At 39.7% G+C, this 25,921-nt stretch overlaps 1 protein-coding gene across 1 annotated transcript in view; it reads right to left on the bottom strand.

Moving 5' to 3' along the window:
• Positions 1-5,907: 5,907 nt before the first annotated feature.
• Positions 5,908-25,921, bottom strand: part of LOC147178414 (cadherin-4-like) — a 243,814-nt gene continuing 223,800 nt past the window's right edge. The window contains exons 12-17 of the mRNA XM_086068548.1: positions 22,063-22,205; positions 17,311-17,550; positions 15,586-15,822; positions 13,104-13,243; positions 12,850-13,014; positions 5,908-10,057 (exon numbers count right to left, since the gene is read on the bottom strand). Coding sequence (XP_085924674.1) covers positions 9,851-10,057; positions 12,850-13,014; positions 13,104-13,243; positions 15,586-15,822; positions 17,311-17,550; positions 22,063-22,205 — 1,132 coding nt within the window. The 3' untranslated portion in view covers positions 5,908-9,850. The remainder of the gene's footprint in view (positions 10,058-12,849; positions 13,015-13,103; positions 13,244-15,585; positions 15,823-17,310; positions 17,551-22,062; positions 22,206-25,921) is intronic.

Here is a 25,921-nt window from a genome sequence, read left to right as displayed (position 1 = left end):
AAATGGATCATCAGGACTTTTGAGTTTGGAGCAATATGTGATCTTGATATTTTTTTGCAATCTGAATGCAAAGAGTGGACTTCCATGTCTGTCAACACTGGCGAGCACAGTTGTTGTGCAACAAAAAGATGCGCAGAGCAAAGGAAGATGTCAAAACGGCTCCATCAGGACAACATCTTGCAGCCCAGCGGAGGCGAGTCCTGACAGATGGCGGGCTCACGTTGACGTTGCGTGTACGTGTGTGATAGATAGCTACCCTGTGAATAACTGCGGAGCCTAATAAGATTTGGATGTAAGAATGGAATCCAAATTTGATTTTAGAGCGTTCTATGGGCCCCGAGCTGCACTCCTTTATCTCTGTCCCTCGCCTGCTATAATGCGGTTGGCTGCAGCTGTTGTTTCAGCAGTGTGGTCTCACTGACCCCGCAAGGGAACATTATCACCTCCACACGAAGCTTTTAGACTCCCCCACCCTTTTTCTTTGGAAACACTAGAACACTCATCCTACCTGCTGCTGCCAACCAAACTCTGCTTCCTTTGAAAGCCCAGTCAATATAGTATCTGCGGGAAAGTTTGAAGTTTGTCTTTCTGTGAAGTTTTCTGTTACTCTTGACTGTTTGAACCCACTTTCATTCCTCCTGAGAACTCACTCCCCCATGATGGTGCTGTTGCACCCTGGGAGGATTAGAATTAGAGTTCATTGTGGGGCCACTGGGCGATCTACATAACAGCACCCCACGGTGGAGGGGAGGGGGGGATCAACATTGATTTAAGACAATAAAACTGATGCAGTCTGCCCATGTGGTTGTTTTCTTTGGAATAAAGGTATTACACTTAGAGGACTCGGGACGTTTTCCATCCATGATGTCTGATGTTGGCCATGTCTGGGTCCTGAGGCCGTCCATAATGCCGCCATTAGATGAAGATTCAATCAGACTTGGGCTATTCCCTGTTCTTTTGCTCCCGTCCTCAGGCCATAGGATAGGAGAGTCACAGGATGAGAACATGTTGACACAAAAATATAAACTTGTCCACAATATGTTTGTAATGTTTTAACAACGATTCACTGCACACGTCTCTGATACTTTTAATATCGTGTGACTATTCATGCAAATCTGTAATATATTAATGTGGCTGATATACATCCTCACATTTGTACAGCAACATTTAGATCACATTTTTCTCAGTGCTTCCAATGTATGGTGTCACGAACGAAATAAATATCTCGGGACGCAAAAGCAGACAACACAGCCTTTTTGTGTGGAGTTTGCCTGTCAAGGGTCACTCTGGCTTCCCCCATCGTCCCAAAACATGTATGATAGCTTTAGTGAACACACAGTTGTGAATGTGAGTGTGAATGGCTGTCAGATGTCTGAATGGATGTCAGTTGGGATACACTTCAGCTTCTCTGTGATACTGAACAAAATAACTGGAATAAAAGGACGGACCTGAAGAAAATAGCAACTCTCTTTTAAACAGAGCGTGCACTTTTGTGAAATCAATATCCAATGAAAGCAAGTCTTATCTAGCAACGATGAAGGTGATAATAGGCCAAAGCTTCTCCATAACAACAAATGACAAATGATCGCTAAAAGGTCCCGTTTTAATTCTCTTGGATGTGTATGTCAAAATCAGTGTTGATATTCATCCAAAATCTGTAGAAAGATACGGTAGCTTCGGTACAGACATAACAAGCTTAAGAGTGAAGAAGAGGAAGAAAACCAAGTAACACGATTTGAATTCTGCTTGAATAGTGACCACAGTACACCACAGGCCTCCAAAACTAACCAGAAAATAGCACAAAACAAGTCATGTTCCTCCTTTTACTGAACTAAAAAAAGATCTAAAAAAAAACAACACTATTTTGAACCACCACTATGTTTTTCGGCCGCTCCACAGGCTCTCAGTAGGGGTGATGCCGGTAGCAGCACCAAATGGGCTAAAGCTTCAACTGTATTTTTCAGAATATACGGCATGAGAGTACATCATTATGTATGAGAATTATTTTACTGGCACGCTACTTTTTACACCATGGCCAGAAATATCCAGTTAAAAACCTCACATACTTTTCAGAGGTCAAAATAAGATCTTTATTTTTATAACACTGTAAACATACTCTGACCTCTTAAAACTTTGATTTTAGTGCTTTGCGCCCTAACTTTGTAATGGTAATAATCTTTATTTCCTTGAACAAGAGCCAATATCTCCTTTAGTCAGTCATGTGTGATGTGATTCAATCTCTACCACTGATGCACGTATGGATCCATTCAGCATGGTGTCACATGCATGATAATGTGACGGTTAACTGGATTAATTCAATGTGACCTGTTCAGTCCAGCCTGGAGTTTTGCCGGTTAGAGGGTAACAGGGTCTTTTCCTTGCATCTCACTTTTCTTGTAACGTGTAGTAGCACAATATTATTCTTTGGGAAAGGTCAAAAGGAAACATCGGACGTGTTGGTCATAATGGAGCAGAAATGTTTCCATTTGCAGTTTCCAAGCAACACAGGTCAGATTAAGGTTTGCGACAACTATTAAACACATTTGAAATTAATAGGAAGGAAAATGTGTACAGTATCTAGTTTTAGTTCAGAGTGAATATTAAAAATTATTTCCAGGAAGAAACCTTTATTGCTTATTTTAGATTTGCCTGTGTGACCCTTGAATTTAAAAATATGTTTTGGAGAGCGGGGTAAAAATTAAATACATGATTTGAATGTCTTGACACTGAATTGGTTAGTCAGGACATTTGATGTTGCAGCTGGCAAAGACTTTACAATCCCTGCGGGAGGACCGCCCCATCACACCCAATTGACAAATGAACTGACTTGATTGTGTTTATCATACTGGATGATGTTTGTTCACAAAAACTCATTTGGCAACTGTGGCAACATCTGCACATTAAATCAGTGATGAAAGAAGCATGCCAGCACTTCTGATTCTGACTAATCTTGCTTGTCACTGACACACTGTGTCTTTTCCCAAAAATACACAGTAATTTGTAGTATGCAAAATAAAATTATGGAGCATACCATACATGTTTACAGATGACTGATGCTGTTGATTTTGTGTTTAATTAAATTGCTAAAAAAATGTTAAAAGACTATTAACCCAATCTTTGGTTAAAGATCAAATCAAAAGCACGATATGTGCAAACTAGTCCATTGTGAACCTTCAAATAATGCTGGTTGGACCCGTTGTAAACAGAAGACCGATGTTTTTTTGTTTTTTTTTGGGAGTCATTTGGCTGTCCTGCCACCTTCGTCTCTATTTTGTGGTAGCAGAAGCCTCCCTGCAAAGGATTAACCTCCACAAAGACGCAATGCCAGGGCACGTACTGGGCGACTGTGCCCTCCAGCTGACCGAGGTGCTAATAAACACTTTCAACACCTCGCTACAACTAGGGTCCGCCTCGACTCTCAACGTGCCTAAAAACTTCCTTCATCGTCCACTTACCTCCACATTGACAGGTCTGAAGGATTATGGTTATGAAGTGCTTTGAGAAGCTGATAAAGGAAGGCTCTTCTGAGGACAGTCAAAAGATTTTGGTACAGCCATAGCCGTTTCTTGCTATAGCCCAATTAGGCGGCTGCCTAGGGCCCCCAAGCCACCAGGGGGCCCTCAACCTCTATGTGTTGTCTTACCTGAGGACAGAGATGGGAAGTACTTGCACTTCGTTAATGTACTTAAGTAGTTTTTTCAAATATCTGTGCTTTATTTGAATAATTTTTTATGCTGGTGACTTTTTACTTTTACTTCTTACTTTTCAAACGCAAATATCTCTACTTTTTACTTTACATTTTGAAAATGGGGTTGTTACTTTTGGGGTGCGTGACGACGCAACGTAAGACACGCAAAGCTCACGCGCCGTGCACCGGAAACCAGGCGAGTTGCTAGTCAACGATCACACGCAAGTTTGTCAATATGGAGGAAAATGAGCTCCCTAACGCCGCCATTTTTAAAGCGTCTCACACGGAATGGATCAGGAAGCGGTGATCGTGTTGACTGGAAGACTTAATAACATTTACAAAGCGTGTGAGCTGTCAGTAGCATAGCAGCAGGCTAAAGTAAGTAAAGGTTTTACTATCCTGTCACCCACACTTTTGCTAAACTTGTCACCGGGAATAATAATAGGAAAAAAAAGAAGAGAAAAGTTTCTGTCGCGGTTCACACACGTATCATCGGCTTCGTAAAAAAGGGGGAAAAAAGTGTTCCAAAACCATGCTATACAAACAACAACAACAAAAAACGCATAAGACTACAGTATACTGTATATCGAATGCTGAAAGCCAGTTGGGTATTCTGCCACTCATTCTAATGTTTGCTTGCATCCTTTCACAAACATAGAAAACCTGCTTCTGTTGAGGCTGAATAAAAAATGTTGGTAGTTTTTTATTTTTGAATATGGTCCCGTCATTGTTTATACCGGTACACAATCATGGGAGTTTGGAATGTTTTTGCAAATTTTTTTCTGTTTGCACTTATATTTTCTATTATGTTACTATTTCTGTTATGACAATGTTGAGAACACCAAATTCCCCAGGTGGTTATGAAAAATATAATGGCAGCCCTAGATATGCGACTTGACATGTTGCTACAGATTTGTTCTGTTGATCAACATTCTGGGTTTAAAAATAAAATAAAGAATGAATTCAATTTTTTTGTTTTATTTTGAAAAAGGTCAATTTACTTTTTTACTTAAGTACATTTTCAAATTGGTATTTTTGTACTTTTACTTATGTAAGGGAGTGTCTTCAGTACTTCTACTTTTCTCAGAGTATTTTTTTTACACAAATAATAGTACTTTTACATAAAGACTTTCGACATCTCTGCCTGAAGAAGATTAAAATGTCCTGTCTTTATCTATCTCTAATATTTGTTTATTGCATCCCTTTTATGCTTAAAAAACAAACATAGGATATACATAAAATAAGAATGCTAGAATTTGTCTATGTACATCGCCTGTTTCAAAATATATGAAGTCGAATCATTTGACTTTGGGTTGTGCAAAACAGATAACGGGCACTCATCTCAGCTCACAATGTGCTATTCTCTTCTCAGACAGTAGGATACACAACCCCTGACCATTTAAACGAAGACAACTAGTATTACACTTTTTCGTTGCGTCCTCTGGTGGAGAAGAAAATCGCAATGTGACAACTTACCCGTGATACAACGAGCCCCGGTCTCCCTACTTTTGATCCATTATTATTATTATTATTTTTAAACAATGACAGATCATTTTAAAGAAAGACCTACACTGCATACCCTAAACTAGCCTCATTCCTTAAAATTGCATGAAATTAATGCCAATGTTCTATTATCTTTTTTCCATTTGTTCATAAAATATATATGTTGTATAGAACACCCAATAAAATAAATTTAAATAAATAAAATGAAACTAATAATCTAGTGGCCAGAAAAAGTCTCAATCAAAATATGTGGTTGTTACGTCATGTAATGTAGCGTCTTTATGGGCATCTTCAGACATGTATGCCTTTAGTTCTTAATCATAAAACTGCCACAAGAGGGCAGCAGGTACTGGTATCGGCCACCGTTGTGAGTACTGATACCTTGAAATAAGGCCTGGTATTGGCCAGATACGGTATCTGGTATCGGTTCTCGCCAATCCTTACTTCTCAGCAACTCTGGATCAGTTTTATGAGTTGCATATTTTTCTTCTTTGAACACGCTTCAACATGAAGTAGATTTTCCTCTCTGTTAATCAGTGATCGTATTCTAATTCAGCAATGATTCTCATAAGTACAATGGGAAGGCTTCGCTTATTTTAAAGCAATAATTTTGTAATAGCTGATCTATAACAGAGGGACATTTGTATTTACAAAAAACCCAAAACAAAACATTTGAGTGATGGAATGTGGTAATGCAAAGACGAAAGACGAAGCAGTGTTCTTATAAGGAGGGGAATTTGTTTTTATTTATAACACACAGCGCTGAAAATGATTCTCCAGCTCAGCATCTATCTTACAATGTTGATCTGCAAGGCAGCGCATGTATACTGTACGGTATTTGGAAACCCAAATTGCAGTGGCACTACAAACACACGCTTGAAACAACATAATCTTTTTTTTCTCTCCTTTTTTTCCTTTTGTACAAAATGGGTACAAACACCAATACAAAATGCTTGTGCTGTTGACAATTTACAAAAACCTTATTTTTTTAGACATTAGACACCTGTGCAATTTCATAATAACTTTTCATCTCAAACTATGTGGATAGGATATGGTAAGCCAGAACTCCATTTAGGGTGCAACCTCGGTCATGCGGGTTGCGACACGTTTTCACGTTGGACTGTTACTCTTATCTGGCCATCATAAAAAAAGACATGCAAAAAGCTCCAGTCGTACATTAAACTTGGTCTGTTTGGCGAGCAAATACTATATTATTTACATTTGGACTTGAGCAAGAGATTTGTAAGGAAACAACAGCCTTTGTTGTGGTGGCGAACATACCCTTGCTAACAGGTCACAAATTGTCCACAGAGAAATTATTCCATCATCTTTCCATAAACGGAATATTTCCAGACGGCACAAATGAATAGTTGCAGTTTTTCAACATGCAACATTGACAGCGCCTTGTGATGAAATCTCAACATACGTGTGCGCGTGTCCCTTAATTAGATCTGGATGTTTGCTCAGGGATCATAAAAGAGCGTCTTTGTCCACAACCGGCAAGAGGACTCTTCGGCTTTGCAGATGAATTGCAACCACACCGGAATAGCACTCACATATGTACAGTAAGGCTTAGAGGAGTGTGTGTGTGTGTGTGTGTGTGTGTGTGTGTGTGTGTGTCTGCTGGACTGTACAAGTCAGTTTTGAACGACGGACGGCTTCACTCTTTGTTCTGTGGGGCGGTGACAAGTATGGCTGTGCGAGCACTCGCAAAACCGATCAGTTTCTCCTCACCATGGCTTTTTAGTGGTGAAAGCGACCTCACCCATTTGTTGTTTGAAAATCACACAGTCACACGTGATTTTCATGTTGACAAATGTATAAAAATCTTCTGTATATACAACATTTATGTGTCAGACACAAATCACAGATAGCGGGAGAGTAACAGCTGTGTTTATTTTGCGAGGATATTTGGGAGGTGGAGGAGCAACCAGAGATAAGAGCTAATCCGGTAGCGAGCGTCCCTCCTTGCCTCGACTCTGATTGCACTTTCAGCTGACAGCGCTCGGGAGAAAATGGTTGCTATCAAGTTCTGCGCTGCAAAGTGCACTCGGTACCTGTTTGCCTGTGAATCGTGAGATTCTGACCCTGTTCACCTCATTGATTAGATCATGACCTTCTTTTCCCTATTGGAAGGAACATTTGCTTCTTTTGCGTCTCTTGTCAGGACTGCATGAAAACGACGACATTTTGTTTGGCTTTTCTTGCAAATGAGCCTCGTTCGAGGAGATGCATCATTAAAGTTCTCCTCCAGGAATTCACCAATTCACAGCAAATCCAGTCATCTGGCTTCAAGCTAACCACCACCACAGAGGAGTGTTTTCCACCCACTCTCTGCTGGATCCTTTTGTATGTTTGAATAATTTAAGCACAGCATTTAGAACTCTTCATTTCAGTTCACCCTTGGAGTAGTGTAAAATATGAAGACACAAGCCCATCAGCGCAGCTGCTGTTTCATTAAGTCTCAATACAACTTTTTCTTCTACAAAATGTCTATTAAAGAGCCTGTTTTAACAAGTCAACTTTGATATAGTGCTTGGTAACTTCGTAACAAACTTTTGCCCGCTCTAAACTTCTTTATGAAAACTCTTGAACTTGCAGCCCAAAAAAATCAGGGGAACATTTCAGATCAATGTTGAAGTGCGTCTGAAGAGCGACAGATTGAGGGGCTGAGAAATCCCTGGCTGAGGCTCAAATCCCTCAATCTCAGTGAGCACCAACATTTTTATATTTAGACATTGTCAAGAAGCAACAGCGACTCAATCAAAATAAGAACAATATAGCAAGGGATTAAATAAGAGTAACAACTGAGATTCCTCTAGTATGTTCTTTCACTTTGTATTTTCAATGTTGTTTTTCTTCATGTTTACCAGAAGGAAATACAATGTTTGGGTGTGTGGATAATCTTGCAAAACTCACAATCTTAAAGGTCTGTAACACCCTATAATGTAATCATTTGCTTAACTTGATCCAAAATGTAATAAAACACAATAATGTAATAATTTCATCAATGATGTAATAATAATGAAATATATTTCAGGAAATTGTTACATTATAGGCTGCCACATGCACCGTTACATTTACAACACTAAAACTCTGGTGTAACGGCGAACTTAACACGTCTGATTGTTTAACAATAAAACATGAACATAACAAAAAAAAAAATCAGGTACATTTAGCTTTAATATGGCAGAGCAGTTCTAATCAAGTGGGTGGATCTTACTTTGATTAACTATCTGCAGAGTTGGTTTAACACTAAATAATTCAACTCTGCCAAATTAAAAGAAAATGAAACCAGGCAGAGTTAAAAATAGATTTGGGGGGTTTAAATCAACTCGGAATTATTTAACACCAATCTTAGATTCTCAAAACACAAAATGTAGAACTCGCACATAATTACATTATTAGTCAAGTTTACATTATCAGCTTTGAGAGTAAATAGTTCCACCTGAAAATATAATAAATCCACAATAATGTAATAAGGTATTACATTACTGGTGAAAATGTTATTAGAATATATGTTGAGATTATTTTTTTTAGTTACATTTTGGTAAAATTAATACATTATTGGATTTTGTTATATTTTTAAATGAGCTAAGTGCAAATTGTATGACATTTTCATGCAGAAAATGATTACATCATAGGGTGCTACAAAGCCAATTATCCTTCATGGACCCTCACAAGACTGGTCATGCGTGACTCTGGCACAGGCCGAGTCGCGTGTAAGTGCGAGCGCAGCAAGCTCAAAACAAACACAGCTGCTAGCCAAGCAACAAGAAACAAAGACACTTCTCCACGACACTCTTGTATTTGATTGCTGTGATTTCTATAATCACATTCAAGATGGCTGCCATCTGAGGACACGCCTACTGTATATGATGGAAACATTTATGGAATTGGTCCATTCTGGCCAGCGTAGTACTGTATGCCAACGTGACACGCCCTCGTTCGAAAGCTCCGCTGAAAGCAGCACTGGCACCTTGCGCAGCTACCATAGCCCATAAGACAATGGGAAGGTCTGAGTTAAAGGGTCAGGAAAATGGAAACTAATCCTGAGTTAGAGGGAGTCTGTTAAAATATGCACCACCGAAGGCACTTTTTTTTTTTTCATTTTTTTTTTTTTTAAACAACAGTGCTTCTATTCTAAGTAATTCAAGTTCAAGAGAGAATAAACCAGGGCCCTCCACACAGGAGGGACTGTCATATCGGGGTTCTCCTTCTTTTTTGTCTGCTCCCCCCCAAGACAAAGATGCTCAAACTTAAAGCTTCTGCAGGGAGGCAGGCAGGGGCTGACAGCGAGAGGAAAGTGAAAACCTTCAGGAACAGGGAATGACTCTTGTTGTGGAGTGAAAAGAAAAAAAAGCCACAGGGAAAAAAAGGCACACACACAGACAAAAAAAATCTGACAGAAACGACTGAAGCCAAAATTGGGCTAGAATGTTCACATGAAAAATTACAGTAACCCAACAATTCAAAGCTTCTGTTTCAGCCAAACGTGGAACAGCGCCCGCCCGACTTCTGGAGCTGGTCGTTTGATTGGCTGATCGGTCAGTGTGAACTTTGTTGCGGTCGGTAACAACCCCTGGTGTTGACGGGACAGAGAATGGCAGGCCAGTTGACGGGACGAGGGTGTGTGAGTGTGTGTGTTCATGGTGACATTTAATCCTCCTCCCCCCCTCCATACATGTCGGCCAGCTTCTTGAAGCGGGGCCCCCAGTCGTTGAGGTAGTCGTAGTCCTGCTCCCCCGTACTGGAGGAGTTGAGAGAACTGACCGATCCCGAGGTGGAGCCGCTGCCCTCATAGTCAAACACCAGCAGCGAGTCATAAGGGGGCGCAGTGGGGTCGTTGTCAGCTGCTCGTAGACCCTAAACACAAGGAAGATTAAGAATGGTCAATTTGTGTCTTTCATTGGACTTTTTGATGGGAAAACAACAACAAAGGTTTGCTTCAGTATTTACTAGGGGTGTCAGACAATTAAAATGTTTAATCATAATTAATCACATTGACTTCAATAGTTAACTCACAATTAGTCGCAAATTTTATATCTGTTCGAAATGTACAATAAAATGTACAATATTTTTCTTTTCCAATATTCTTGTTATTACAAAAGCTGATTTTTTTTTAAACTAATAGAAATATGGCTGCATCTTTTAGTCATTGATACAGTAATTTCATAATAACTCATAAACATTTGTTAAAGTTAAAAAGATGTACTGTACTGTAAGAAACAAGTGTGGTTTTGATTTGTGTTGACTGAGGTCATTTTTCCTGCCAGTACACTCTAAAAACAGTTGGGTCAAAAGTAACCCAATTATGGATCAAAAATGGACCGAACCACTTTATGGGTCAATTTGACCCAACTTTCTGGGTTGTTTTTTTCACAAAATGACCCAATTTTTTGACCCAAGTAAAGGATCTGCCCAATATTTATGAGTTGTTTTACACAAAAATACCCATTTCTTGACCCAAAGTTGGGACAAATTGACCCAAGTAGAGGATTGGTCATTTTTGACCCAAAGTTGGGTTATTTTTGACCCAACTGTTTTTAGAGTGTAGTTGACATAATTACATTTGTAAGACATTGGTGACAGCTTAGTGCATTTTTCTTTTCATATTAAAAGCTATCTAATCTTTAATATGAAGTAAATTGTGAAATTGTACACATTTTAAAAATTGTAAAATACAACTTGACCTCAGTCTCCACAAATGTATGCATTATTATTTAATGTATTACTGCAATATTTTGACGTCGATGTGTCTGCTGCATTGGGACTGAAATTCCCCCAGTACAGGCTTTCCAATTAAGGGGCGGTCATTTATTGCACATTTAAAAAAATGAGTGGCGTTAAAGGAATTTTAAATTAACTCAAAATTAATACACACATTTTGACAGCCCTTGTATTTACTTTGCCCAGTGGCTTCAATGGAACTTTTCAAAAGCTAGGAAATATGACAAATTGATATTGCTATATGTTTTGGTGAATTAGCAGCATTCTTCTACTTAAAAAAAATAATAATTATCACATTTTTAGTGTTATAACAATTTGTTTGTATATCAATGTTCTTACCAGAGGTGGGCATTCCGTGGGGACTAACGGACCGGCCACATTTTTTATAAATTGCCCTCCTCTGGTTCTTACTTCATATATTGGCCAATATATTGGCTAATTGCGAATATATCAGATACTTTTTAAATATTTAAATCCCCAAACTGAGAACTGAAATTATTATAAAGAAAAAATAGGACAATTTGTGAGTAGGAGTATAAACAGTGTTGTGTCCCTTGAGGAAGGTGACCACATTTTCGAAATTTCAAACCCTACCCTAAATGTGGGTTGGTTTGATGCCTTGCTCAAGAGCAATTCAGCAGTCGTTAGGAAACAAATTCCCTTTAAAATCTTTTTTTTGTTTTTGTTTACAGCGTTACTCAAATTGTGACCATCCAGTTCCAAGGCCTTACAAATGAGAAACTATCACATGAAATAATTACTGCAAAATCTCATACAATTACGAATGAATAGAATCTTTGCTGTAACATACAACTGAAGAAGTGTACTCTATGTCAAAATACATCAACACATTTAAAGGGATACTTGACTCATTGAGCCATTTTCAGCAGTAAAACGTTAATATTTTGTCTATAATTAATGTGATAATTATTAATTATTTTTCATGTACCATTAATACCTTTAAAAACAAATTTTCCACTTGCTGTCGACTGAAGATGACATCGCCTGTGCTGAGGAAGTAGGTAATGGCCGATCATGGCTCAGTTTATTGACCAAATCCAGAAAACAGGTGAGCAATGATTGGTCGTCAACAGCCAGTGGAAAATCGTTTTTAAAGGTATTAATTAAAGATATAAAATTAATTCTGGACAAAATATTAACTTTTCACTGCTGAAAATGGCTCAATGGGTCAAGTATCCCTTTAAGAGTACTTTTAGGCTGTGTATTTCGAAAGGGATTTGTGCATACAGCACAAATAACATAAATCTTGGTTAAGTTGATCTTGTTTTAGATGTTAAAGCATCTTCATGAATTATCTATAAAGTGTGTGTTTTCAGGCAGTGCTTTAGCGGCACCTGCTTCTAAGAATGACAAATGAGGGCCATTGAAGAGAAGGCTGGGCAGGTGACGGCGACTCCATCCACTTCACGGAGAGGCAACGGATCGAAAGTGTCTCAATCCCGCGGGACCCAGTGGGTGGCAGGAAGGCTGCGTGTTTGTTGTGTTTGTGTTTTACCAGGCGGTTGGAACAAGATCAGGTGCGTGTACATTTGTGCGTGTGTGTGCGTGCGCGAACGAGAGACAAGGTTGGATGGATCAAAGCTGAACAGCTGCCAACACCTCTCGAGTGTGAACATGCTGTCACGAGCCTGTCAATCAGCATTTTCTCACATCAGAGCGCCGGCATTCAAGAGCGTGCGCGCGCGTGCGTGTTTGTTTGTGTAAAAACGTAAAGCTGACGTGACGAGGGAAGCTGTAAACTAGCAAAATGTGTTCTTTCAGTGGCTATACTAGAGACCACATATTGAAGGTGAGAAAGAAGTGTCGAGATCGATGGCAAGTGAAAGGCCAGCCTGCTGAAGGGGAAACAATGCAACGCTCAGTGGAGCTGTGTGCACACAGGTCGCTTTCATCCAGGTTGCGTTCACCTCATGGATAAAGTCCCCGATGTCGCCAGGGTGCGGCACGACAGGCCTGATAGGGTACTGGGATTCCGGGATAATGGGCCGCTCGTCCACCCTGCGGACACCGGGAGGTTTGCTGATGATGTGCTCCAAGGAGTCGGGCTGCTGCAGCTGGCTGAGGTCGTAGTCCTACACAGCCGCAGAGTGACACACATGTAATCGGGGCACAGCGGGTCAGTTTAGAGAGCGTGCTAGAGTGTCTTCTCCTGGGATCTCACCTGGTCCTCCTCTCCCCCGCCCTCTTCATCGTATTTCAGTATGTTGTCCCTGACATCATCCTCGGGGTCAATGAGCAGCTGTTTGGTGTGCCTCTCCTTCTCTCGCCGCTTGATCCACACCACAAACAGAAGCACCATGCCTGTAAAAACACACAAATGCACAAATGGGATACAATGACAAATCTGCGTACTTGTTCTGTATAACACAATCAATTTTAGATTATTTCTATAATAATAATAATAATAATTACAATTACTATTAAGATTATTATTATTGAATATCGGTGCTTTGAGCGAGGTGCACAAAACCCCGAACTGCTCCAGTGTATACTTGCTGGATTTCCTACACTGATGGGTTAAGTTTCAAGAACATCCATCTTTATTTTGTGGAAGATCGGAAAATTACCATAACAATGAAGACAAGAGCCAATCATTGTATGCAATGTTCAAAGTCAATAAAGGGGTAATTTTGCTGAATCAAGCCGAAATGTGGTAGCTACATAAATATTAGCGATTTCATTATTCAAATTCTAATGGAGAATATCGATGCAATTGACCTTAGCGTGGCACGCCCCTCCCCGCCCACTAAATGCGACGAGCAGCCCCCTCCGACATTTACCAGTCAAGATGAGCAAAAGTGCATACACAGTAATGGCAAAGTTGTCAGATCTTCCTTGTGATTTCCTAGTCAGGTATTTTCAGGACGCAGATATTTCTCTTCGAAACAAGTAGAGGGGGGGCTTTAATTTCTTTAGTGAAGGGTATCGTCACTCCCTCACCATGCAATTTTGCCCCAAAACAAAAGAAATGCACTTCGCTGTCTGCTACTACAGAAGTCAGAAAAAATGAGAGTCGCCTCACTCACTTCAACTGATTGTGAGCGAAACCGAAGTTTTTAGACATTGTTCCTGTCAAGCAGAGTAAGAATGAATTTATATGACCTCATAGCTTCTGTGTTTTTTGGCATTAATAGGAGATAGTAAGTCAACCAATGCGTGGACAGTTAGCTACTTGGAGCTATCGTTAGCCTTTAGTTAAACACAACAATGGAGAACATTACCTGGTAATTTTGGAGGGATTCAACTGGTCGTGTGCTCTTCTACAAAGTTTGATCCAGCACAGACATTTTTTCGTAGTTTTCGAGGGTTTAGGAAAGGGAATAAACCGGACAGTGTCCAGCGGACACCTCCTTCCAGCCGATCGGGATAACGGTTACCTCTCTTACACAAGCCGTGACTAATACATCACCGGGAGCTGGATTGCTTTGTTAGCAAAAACACACGTGCCGACGCAGACATGACATCTTGCGTCTTGATTGGTTTACTAGGTCATGCGGCCGTGGTTTACGGTAAGGTCAATTGCTCTTGAGACCTGAGAGGAACTACCATCATTTCTGTTTGTTCATAGAAACCCATTATCATGGACAGACACTGCTGTCATGGACATTGACAAATCAGCTTTATCATTTTAGAACATTAGAGGAACGATGAAAATTGCAAAAACCATACAATTATGTTAAAAAAAAAAACATCCAATGTAATATGAGTTTCATTTTCATGAAGTACTTTGTTTTTTTTTCATGCAGCTAAAAAAAGCAGCAATGTGAAGAGAATCAGAATCCTCTTACTGGTCAAGTACTGTAATGTGCACAATTTGTCTCCAGTACTAAAGTAAAAAATACATTATAGCAAAATACATGGTCAATGTGACAATATGCATTTAATTGTTTTCTTTCGTGATGATGTAGGATATAAAGTAGCTGTTATTTGGCAATATAATAAAAGCAAATGTAGTTGGCAAGGCAGCATGACATCGCTGCTATTTTTCACTTTTGTCAATTTTTGGCATTTCTATTTGTTTTACATTTTTGGGATGAAACTGAATGCAGACATCCCAAAAATGTAAAAATCTAAAGCTTATATACAGGGAGTCCTCGAATTATGTCGTTTTGACTTTACCGTGCCCGTGCCTCGTCCGTAGCAACTTCGTTTTCGATAATTTCCCACATTAATCACGCCATTTTAAAGCTCTTTAATGTTATGTTGTTGTCACCTCCAGCAACGGACGTCTATCCGCTCGCCATCAGGCATGTCACATTTTCGTGTTTAAGTTTGAATTCGCTCTGCCGTCCGTCAGCAATGAATGTCCGTGCGGAACCACGAAATATTGGTTCGGGCTCTATGTTTTTTTTTTTTAATTACTGTACGAAGTATTTTGATGTAAATATTGACTTTAACGGGGAAATCCGACTTAAGTCGAAATTCAGGTTACATTGCCAGCTTAGGAACGGAATTCCGCTGTAACTCGAGGACTCCCTGTATATAAAAAAAATGGACAGAAGTGTTTTTCCACAGAGCAGCGACGATGAGTTAGTGAGGACAAAGCCTAGCCAATCACAGTCTTTCGCATTAGATATGTGTTGGTGTGTATGACCCGCCAAAGAACTGCAAGGTGTTGTGTGATATGCACAGGTGATACTCACTGAGCAGAATGATGATGCATATCAAGATGGAGATGATTGCTCCGGTTCCCAGGCCGGCGGCTGCCACAGCGCCCACAGTAGTGCAGTCTCCGTTTGGATCACATGGACACACTTTTACTTTGATGACAGACCTGTTGGACAAGGTCGGGTTTCCCGAGTCGGACACCGTTATTGGGACCTCGTACATGCCTGGCTCCAAATAGACCTGGTATCGCAGACTCAGGCGTGCATAGTTGCCTGTGCAGAGGAAAGAGAACAAGGCCAAATATGTTTATATAATATATTGAACAGCATGAGATTCACCACTCGTTTCATTAAGTGTCTTCAACCATCCAGGTGCGCGCTGGCCTATGGGAAAGCTGTGTGTTTCCATGGTGGGCTAGCCGGACCGGACCACTCAGTGCCACGAGACAAAAATAAAAGGGTGGGGAGGGGACGTGCTGCACTATGCAGGTCGGGGCGTTGGTCAATATGCTCTAGTCCACAATTTAGAGGGAGTAGCCCATTAAGGAATTATCAATGTAGATTATAAATGTATCCATTTAGAATTGTGAAGAATTTTTCGTGTCATTGAGCTTTTTAGATATGATTTGAATGAATGGGCCATCAATTGCAACACACAATGACAATCACTAATATTGGCTGTTTAACAGCAAATACAAATCAGTGCATGAGATAGAATTAGACTATGAGATAGCACATAAAAGCAAAGCAGTGGCTTGACTGTGTGGCAGATGTGCTATCACTTTGTCACTGTGCCTCATTCAGTAGAAGAGCTGTCTTAAAACTTCTGCCTTTAGTTAACGTATGATTTGACAATACTAAAGTTAGTAGAAGTAGTAGAATTCATTGATGGTGTAAAGATGAACTCATTCACTGCCACTGATGGCTATAGACGTCAAAAATTCATTTGAATGATTTCTATTAATTTAACATGTTTTTTTCCACTCTTGTTAACAAGAGTATGAAAACCCAGAATTATTTTTTTTGTTTGTAAATTTAGAACAGATATAAAATGGTTGATTAATCGTGAGTTAACTATTGAAGTCATGCGATTAATTACAATGACAAATTTTAATCGCCTGACGCAATTGATAGATTATTACAAATTCGGGGCGTCAGGCGATTACATTTTGTTATCAGAATTAATCGCATGACTTTAATAGCTAACTCACGACTAATCACAAATTTTATATCTGTTCTAAATGTACAATAAAAGGTCAATGTTTTCAAACTCTTGTTAACAAAAGTAGAAAAAAAGTTAAACTACTAGAAAAAGTTCAAATGAATTTTTGACGTCTATAGCCGTCAATGGCAGTGAATGAGTTAATTACCCTGACTTCTATGAATGCCGCGTGGGTTCAATTCTCATTCAGTTGGTGTGTGGTTCTGTGTGAAAGGTTGTCTGTTTCTACATGTGACCTGTGATTGGCTGGCAATCAATGTAAGATGCAGCCTGCCTTTTGCCTGAAGTCAAACTGAATTAGCTCCAGCTTCCTGTGAAGGACTCACTATACTCACAATAACAAACATGTTAGACAATGTTAATCAAAACGGAACATTCAAGTATTTGCAAAGGACCAATGCGTTGATCTAGCTCTTGAATCAGTGACGATAAGAGAACTTAATGAAGAGGCCAGTGAGTAGAGATTCATTATAAGGCATAAATATTGACAGATTTGTTGTCATCTAATTTGATATGGATACATTTGCATTTGCTCTCACCACTGATTCGTGTAATTGTCCAGTTGCGTCTGATGCTTGAAGGATAACTGGGCAGCTCAAAGACAAAAGGGCCAGCGTTGGAGTCGGTGTCGGCGTCAGTGGCAGTGATATTGACGCCGTTGACATTCTTGTTCATCTGCTCACAGATCTGAGACTCCCTGGGTACGAGCGCTGGGGGGTTGTCGTTAATGTCTATCAGATAGATCTGCAGTGTGCCGGTGCCACTGGCTGCAGGAGAGCCTGAGAGCAAGAAAGGAGGGAGGAGGCAATGTGGAGAAAATCATATCATGTCAGAAGGAAAATATGCCAAGAGAAGAAGGGTGCTTGGTGTTGTTTGGCCCAGCAGTTTAAGGCTGACGGATTGAAGCCAAACAGCCCCAAAAAATAAATAAATAAAATGAAGACGAAGAGTTGAGAATCCTCAGCAATGATGATGTTGGTAGAACGGGAGGGGAATCTCTGTGTTTGACAGAAATACTTTTGACAGTGGTGCCCTCAAACTCATCGTTTCGCCTGGCAGGCAAATCAAACGCATCAGGGTCGATGAAGATGCGGCTGCAGCTCATCCACTTGCCAAAAGATGCACTTAACGATGACTGTAACGCAATCAAACAAGTACTTGCCTGTGCCTGTTTATGCAACACTACGAGGGGCACCTACGATAAAGTTGATTCTTTTGCTAATGGAAAAGCATCAAATATCAAAGCCATTCACAATTGCTATGAAAAACTTGTGAATGAATGAATGCTTGTGGTAATCATTATGCGGCAGTAAGGCTCTTTTTATATTCCCCTTACAGTTGTGAAGCACAATTTTACTTTTAAGCATTGTGTAAATTTGTCGACATGGTAAGTGGCAAGTAAATGTTTTGAAAAATGATTGAATTACAACACTGATTAATGGAAGTGTGATGCATAATGGCAGTTTCAGCTAACTTTTAAGTACACCAGTTACACAATGAAAATCATATATTTTATAAGGCCGCACAATATCAACTGTCTATTTACAGGCTACCTGCACAATTATACATTAATTGCAATCTATATATGGTATCATAGTACATACTGCAGAAAAACACAAAACTGCTGGACGTATTAAGAAACAAACACAATCACAGGAAAATACACACACACACACATTCACGTTTGCCACTGCTGCTTTGCTAATCCCAGCCATGTATGCGGGACAAGACGAAGCAGCTTGCCACGGTTGATAGGAGAATTATGTGGGTTTTAACCAGCTAAATAAATAATTATGTTTGTGTAAGTTCCTCAAAAGGATTTGTATTCAGTCCTTTCTGTGACAGCGGCTCAGGCATGTTGCGGCACGGTGAAAAGACTCGCGGTAAGTCTTCTGCAAATCACATATTTGCACATAAACAGAAGCATCAGAAATTAACTATTGCAAACTGCATGTGCGTGAGAGTGTGAGGTGATATGATGGCGGTTGGGCAAAAACTTTAAATCATGGAGATACGTGCACACCTTACATTCGTCTGTCACAACCGCCCCACATCCTCTTGTCCTACTCAATGTCCCACCGCACTTTTTAATTCTTCCCTAATCCATCTCATTTTATGACAGATGACACCTCAGCACCGCCCACAAAGTCAACATGCACATAACCCCCAAAGTGCTGGTGGCTCATGTTTGACTCAGGCCGCGTTCTGTTATCGAGTAGAATCGCCACTTTTTGGCAAATATAGTTGACATCAATCAAGTTTTGAAAGAGAGGCATGTGACTGTGGTCTTGGTGACAGGCTGGCCCCTGACAGACTGCTTTAAGACCGGCTTTACACAACCATGCATTTTTAAAGAACCTATTGTTGCCTCGAGGAAATACAGTAGCTGAGGCATTAATATTGAATGAAAAGACCAGGAAATGACAAGGAAAGATGAAATTGTCAGTAAATTAGAAGTCTGCAAAGTCCAACCTATGGGTGTCAACATGGGCTATATCATTTTCTGTATTTTGTCGCTTTATAACATTTGTTGCTGTCAGTCATAGCAAATGCATATCTTGATATATTCTTGTATCAAATGAGCACATTCAGACATTAGTATTTCAAAGTAAACTAAACTTAAGGTAAACATCCAGCTGCACGTCACTGATAAGGCAATTTGGAAAAAAGGGAAAGCAGTTAGAAAAGGGCAAACATTGGTTTGCTGTGAATGAGTTTGCGCTCATTTAAGCTTGAGGTTCAACTCTGAGGCAGAACAAATGATATATATGCCAAATGGATTGTGTGAGAGGGAAGGAGAGGAGGGCGTGTATGGACGATAAGAGAGGATCAGCTAGCTGCGAGAGTCACAGATTTAAGCTAACTCCCCTCTTTCTGCGCAGCACATCATTCTGACGCCATGTCCTCAGTTGCCTCAAAACATAGCCTCCATTCATTCTTTTAGAAAACAATTCAATAATCAATACACAAAAATTCCTTCCTTCCTTGGGGACATCATCGAATCATCAAATTCATGAACAATGAACGTGTTGCGGATAAAAATGACACCCACTGACAAAATGGGCAGACTAAATGTCAAGAAATGTAAATAAAACAACAGGACCTTTTTCAGTTCAGGAGACTTTATTGAGGAGAAAAAACAAACAAAAAAAAAGAAGATTTTCATGATGGCCAGTTCCTTTGATGTTACCCCAAATTCAAAACTTACATCAGAGATACAATATGCGAATGGTTCCGTTGGCTTTCTTGACTTGTATTTCTTATATCCTAGCAAATGAAAACTATATATTAATTATTTAATAATAATTATTTATAAAATTAATAATTAATTATAATTATATTATCTAATAATTACATTATTATTAACTATATATTCTTTTTTTGTATACTAAATAAAGCAAGTACATGTGGAAACTCTGCACATCTTTGCTGTTTTTGGCTATCCCGCAGCGCCTGTTCATGGCTGTCCTTGGCTCACATCACCAAACGTTAACAAGTGCAAGTCCAAAAAGCTAAAGCAATAAAACAATACTGGTTGTCTTCAGCAACCCGCTTGATGCCATGTCACTTTTAATATTTCTTTGTCAAACAATATGAATACTACAACGTGACACAGGCCGTAACAGCACCTCACTGTGTGTGTTGGTATGGGCCTATATTAGTGTTGGACTAAATTGAAAATGCAAATTTGTTAAACACGGCAAGTAATCTACATTCACAAAAAAAGAGGAAAAAAATGACAAAGGTCAATTAGACCTACTCCTCTGCCTACACTGCTCTTCTCAAGAATAATGTTCAATATGCAATGTTTAAGTCGAGCTACTTCGTGCATGTGACACATTCAGAAACACCACAGGACTTTTGATGGGTCAACTTGGAGGACAACTTGGAATTTTGGCCTATACGAGCTTATTTGTGGATATTTTTAGCTGAAACTTTCAGGGGCCACAAGTAGCGGACAAGATTAAAGGATCAATTGTAGACGTATATATCCAAACCATGAGACCAAAACTGATGGAAAATGTAGCTCTGGGTGAGTATTCATACTCACATTATCTGTTACCTATAAGTTCATATTCAAAATGTCATGTATCATTGAGTTTTCATGCTCGTAATTGAACGTAGAAGCGAATGATTTCGCAAGCAGATGAGACTCACCGTACACATGCACATATATCCTCGAGGCGAGTTAACTCTTTTACTGCCAAAAACGTTAAATAACGTTTAGTAAAAACCTACGGAGGGGCGCCAAAGACGTTAAATAAAACAAAACATGCAGGTTTCCTTCGATTATATATCGGAGTGATCGATGTAGTTTCTGTACCTCAATGATACTGTATGTTATTTGCCTCTTTCACTAACAAAGCACGAAAGCCTTTTTTTATATACAGCATATAACATATGCGGTGTTAATTTTACTCTTGCCTTGACTGTTTTAAACAGAAGACAAAGGAAGTGGACGATCGTTCCAAAGCAAGCCACCATGAATCCAAAGATAAGAGCAGTGGAGGGGAGAAAGTCATGTGACACACACATGTCCGGGCATGGTCACATGACTAGTGGAAAAGCAAAAAATGTGTTTCAATGACACTTTTGCGATATACTTCCATATCAACATGTCTCAAAAAAACTCCCCACTTTTTTTTTGTTGCAATATTTGAGAGGTTTTTCTGTTTCCATGGCCACTTTGCAATTGTACAATTTTTGGTTCCAACTTCACAATTACGTGGTACAATTACATTCATGTGTAAATATTTGTAGAGATATGTTGAGAAATAATGAAGTTATACTGTTACTCTAATTTGAAGTCGTTCTTACCAGCGTTCCCCTAAAATGTCAACTTTCACCACACAAAAAGCTGATTTTCTCTGGAACTCCTCATTCGATGTTAAAAATGTTTGTGCGTTGTATACCCAGGTTGAAGTTACCATTAAACCAGAATTTGCATTTTGACATATTTTCATTTTTGGGAATTCTTGGTGGTTGCTACATTAAAGGGCATCAAGGGCTTGCATGAATGCCCCCCCCCCCCCAACTTCCCGAATTATGTTGCTGATATACAACAAACATCAATCAAAAGATAACTTCATAATTCAATGCATTATGCATGTTTTTGTACATGAAAATGTCTGTTAAAGTTGAACAAATATAAACGGACAAAGTATTGTAAAACAATCAAGTTCTACCTGTAATTTATATATTTGTTGTTAAAGTGCATTAGGAGAGCAAAACACAAATGATTTCTTTCATTATAAATCTGTTATATATATATATGTATATGTATGTCTTACCGTTGTCTGTTGCCAGGAACGTGGCTTCATATATGTTGTTTTTCACATAGACAGATTCCCTGTCGAGGATTGCCGTGGTCACTATCTGCCCATTGGTTCTGTTAATAGACAGCCAGTCTGCCGGGTCATTCAGTTTGGAGTACCTAAGAACATGGTCACAAGTCGATGGAGAAGTCAGCGTGACTGTTTCCATGTTTACAAGCAATTATACATTTTCTCGCGCGTGAGCATATATAGATCTTCTTTCACACACCACCATGAAGTCACGAGTCCCTAACCTTCACGGAGTTTAATTTCTTATTGACTTCTCTTCCAGAGCTTACAACCTCCGGTCGATTCCAGCCCATTTTTCGCGCCTATATACTACACATTGTAGTCAATTACCTTCCTTGTTAAGCGCTGCGTGCGCTTGTGATGCATTAATAGCATGAGAAGTGTTTGCTTAGGGTAGCGCAGGCTAAACTGAGGCCACACTATCTTGGTTGCAAATTGTAGGTGACTGCACGTTCGGATCTTTGCATTGATCTCTAAACATGAAACGATGTTCGGGTAGTGACTCCTGGGATAAAGGGCACACGACTCCGAGCGGATCTTCTCCCCCCTACTGCATCCCTATCTGAAGCTGATCTGTTATTGTTTCTCATTTGTCTCTTTTGGCTCATTCCACACTTGCAATTCTCTCTGATCTCTTTCCCAACCCGCGGTGCCTCACCTCATCTCACTCTTCTTCTATATTCATACAATTTCTTGTCCTGCCGGTATCGTCTCATCTACATTGCATTCCCTTTGTGAAAGAGTTCTGCAACTTCCACCTTTTTGTGGTTGAAATCCCACTGTAACCTACCATTGGTGAACGTTGGGCATCTGGCCCTTAAAGACATTTTCTGCACCAACTAGATTTGCTTTATGAAACACCAAATTGGGGACAAAGGCTGTGGTGCGATTTGACACACACTTACAGCTTTTAAATCCATTCAAATTGAAATAGATTTTACCTCAACCTTGGCTTGTGCTGACTGAATTACAACATATACACTCATTGTGCAGCCTACTGTGCTTAATCATATTGCTTATATACAGTACATTTGGTTTTCCATCAAGGTGAATACCAGCTTGGAATTGTGGGTTGGGAAGTAGTGAGGGTGGAAAGGAGAACATAATCTCTATCCTGCAGCAAGAGAGGTGGGATTGTCCCAGCAGGCAGTGGGCATGATCCTAAGTGAGGCAGCTTGTTTCGAAAAGGGATCACAGAGATGACATTCCCACACTCTGGAGGCTTTCACGCAGACTAGCCAAGCCCGCGGACACTACCTGGCGGACTGTGAAATCCTTAGCAGGAAAAACGTGAATCCATCGCAGCGAGGATGGGGGGATAAACCAGTGTCACAAGGGAAAGGGATATTTTGTGGGAAGGTAACAAGGGCCTAAAAAGAGGTGGCACCTGAAGTATCAGCATGGCAACATGATCTGCTTGTAAAACCTTCATTAAGAACTAACCAATCGAGGCTGCAGCTTCACGTCTCTGGGCTTTTCCATGGCTCAGTGGAGGGCTGACACCAACTATCTTTATTCTTAGCAGGTGGTGATCTCACACAAAGTAGTTGGTGTGTCAGCTATGCTACCACTGGAGTTTATGGGGTTAAAAAGAAAATGGAAAAAAAGGGAAAGACCTTTAAAATGATTAATTATAATTATAGTAATAATAAATACAAAAACAAAAAATAGTGAACTAAGTAAAGGCAGTATAGGAGTATACTGTAGTGGTTAGCATCTGCCTCGTATGTTTTGGGTCCAAATTAGGACTTTCTGTGTGGAGTTAGCATGTTTGCTGTAATAAGTGCTACCAGTGAGTTTTTCCTGGTAGTTCAGCTTCTTTCCACATTCCAAAAACATGCAGACGATGTTATCTGATGAGTCAAAATTGTTCATTGCTATGAATATGATATGATGAAGTCAATTGTGTATTTGGTTGCACTAAAGGGCAAGTCTCTTTTATACACAAGCACACTTGTAATAACTTTTTCATGTCTGTGGGAAACAAAAATAAAATGCATGAAGTGTGATATCTTAATCACTTTTATCATCTAGCAAACTTAATTTAAAACTTCATACTTAAATGATACTCCGTTTTTTAATGGGTTACATTAAAGTTGGGAATATGGGAAAAATAGCAATTTGAGAAGGGGTAGAATACTTTTTCACAGCATGATACATCTGCTTGAGCACACATCATCACATCTTAACAAGGTACAAATGAACAGCTTCCCTTCTGTCATTTAACTGAGAGCCAATTTGAGTTTTTAAAATTTTTTAATAGGAAAGTAAAGTGGTCTCTCATGTTCACGCCCTGACGTTGACGCTGCAGAGTTGCTAATGGCGATCTTTCCCATTTCAGTGAAGTGAGATGGCTGCTACTGTGAAAGAAAGTTTTGTGGTTTCTTGCAGCAATACTCTCACAAACTGTGGAGAATTTTATTGAATCATATTCAACTGACCTGAAGTACAAACTTGAAGGCAGTAAAGTGAATCAGGAAGAGCAAAGGATGACAATGATTTCAATATCAGAATTGAGATATTTAACAGCCAGGCACAAAAGATGGTGTTTGCTGGTGTTTTATAATAATTTTTTTTTTATTTTGCAATGAAATCAATATTCGCAACTATTTCACACCATTTGAGCAAAAACAGGTCAAAACTGACTCCAAACTGCAATTTTACAGTAACTATTTATGTTACTCCATGAGATGAAAGTGGTAATTTTACAAATCTCCAATGTCAACAAAATGACTGCAAGTGTCCATAACAATGTGATTCGGCACCAAAAAGCCACGTTTGAGAATTGGAGGTTTCTCTCATTTGGGACTTGGTTGCAATGCTGATGATATGATTAGCAGTGGCAGCTGAGTGATCTTAGCATCCAGCAGGAGGAAGTCTGACATTTATTTTTCAAACCCCTGACCCAGAGGATGAAAAATGTATGTCTCCAGCTTAGCCAAGGCGGTTTGGGTAATCATTTATGCCCGTGTTTCTGGTCCCGTGTCTCGACCTCACCGGTTCGGTGTCTGACAAGTGATGCATGATGCTTTCCCCTTCGCTTCCTCTCTCGTACGCACGCTCCCACCTAGTCCTGTCCACGTTGCCTTCCTCCCATCCCCAACAGGATGCTGTCAGCATGTCTCTCCTTTGATTTGCACCTGTCAAGTTCAAACCTTGACCGAGTCAGCTACCGTGCTCGACTCCCTTCCCTCTCTCCTTCCATCACGCCGTATTGCGTCTTACTTTTTGCTATTTCAATACCCTTTAAAACCTTTCACTGTGTCATGTATATTCATCATCCACTGACAGAGCTCTTTGTCAGATGCAAATACACGTGTTATGAATCACAAATTATGCAAAATGATTCAATTGTCATGTTCAGCTTCCTATTTGATGCATACCCAGATCAGCTGTGAAATGAAACATGTCAACATTTTCTAGGGGCAGCACAGTCTGCCTCAAAGACAAAAAGGTATGGGTTCAAACCTTGTTTTTGACATGTCTAGCCATTTTGTTCTTCCTGTCCTCATGTATCCTTCCACATTTAAAACATAAAGAAAAACACGTTTGGTTATTTGAAACATCAATTGTCCAAAAGTGTGAATGTGAATGATTGTCTGTCTCAGCTGTAACAGACTGCCGCTCTCCTGTGACGCTAAACAGGATAAGTGCTGGAAAAGGGCTGAGTGGAATTTTCTTAGATCACAAAAATGAGGTTTAACTGAACTACGTTTTGTTACACCGTGGTGTGCTTTGTCTGTCTTTGTTTTAGTTATCCTAGCCATTTCCTGTTTTATTTTGAAGTCTGACTCATCTCGTTTCA

The sequence above is a fragment of the Leptonotus elevatus genome, chromosome 2 (assembly GCF_054856555.1).
Source record: "Leptonotus elevatus isolate MCC_2025b chromosome 2, RoL_Lele_1.0, whole genome shotgun sequence".
Taxonomy (NCBI): domain Eukaryota; kingdom Metazoa; phylum Chordata; class Actinopteri; order Syngnathiformes; family Syngnathidae; genus Leptonotus; species Leptonotus elevatus.
Note: the sequence above shows the minus strand (reverse complement) of the source record. Positions and strands in the feature narration are given on the sequence as shown.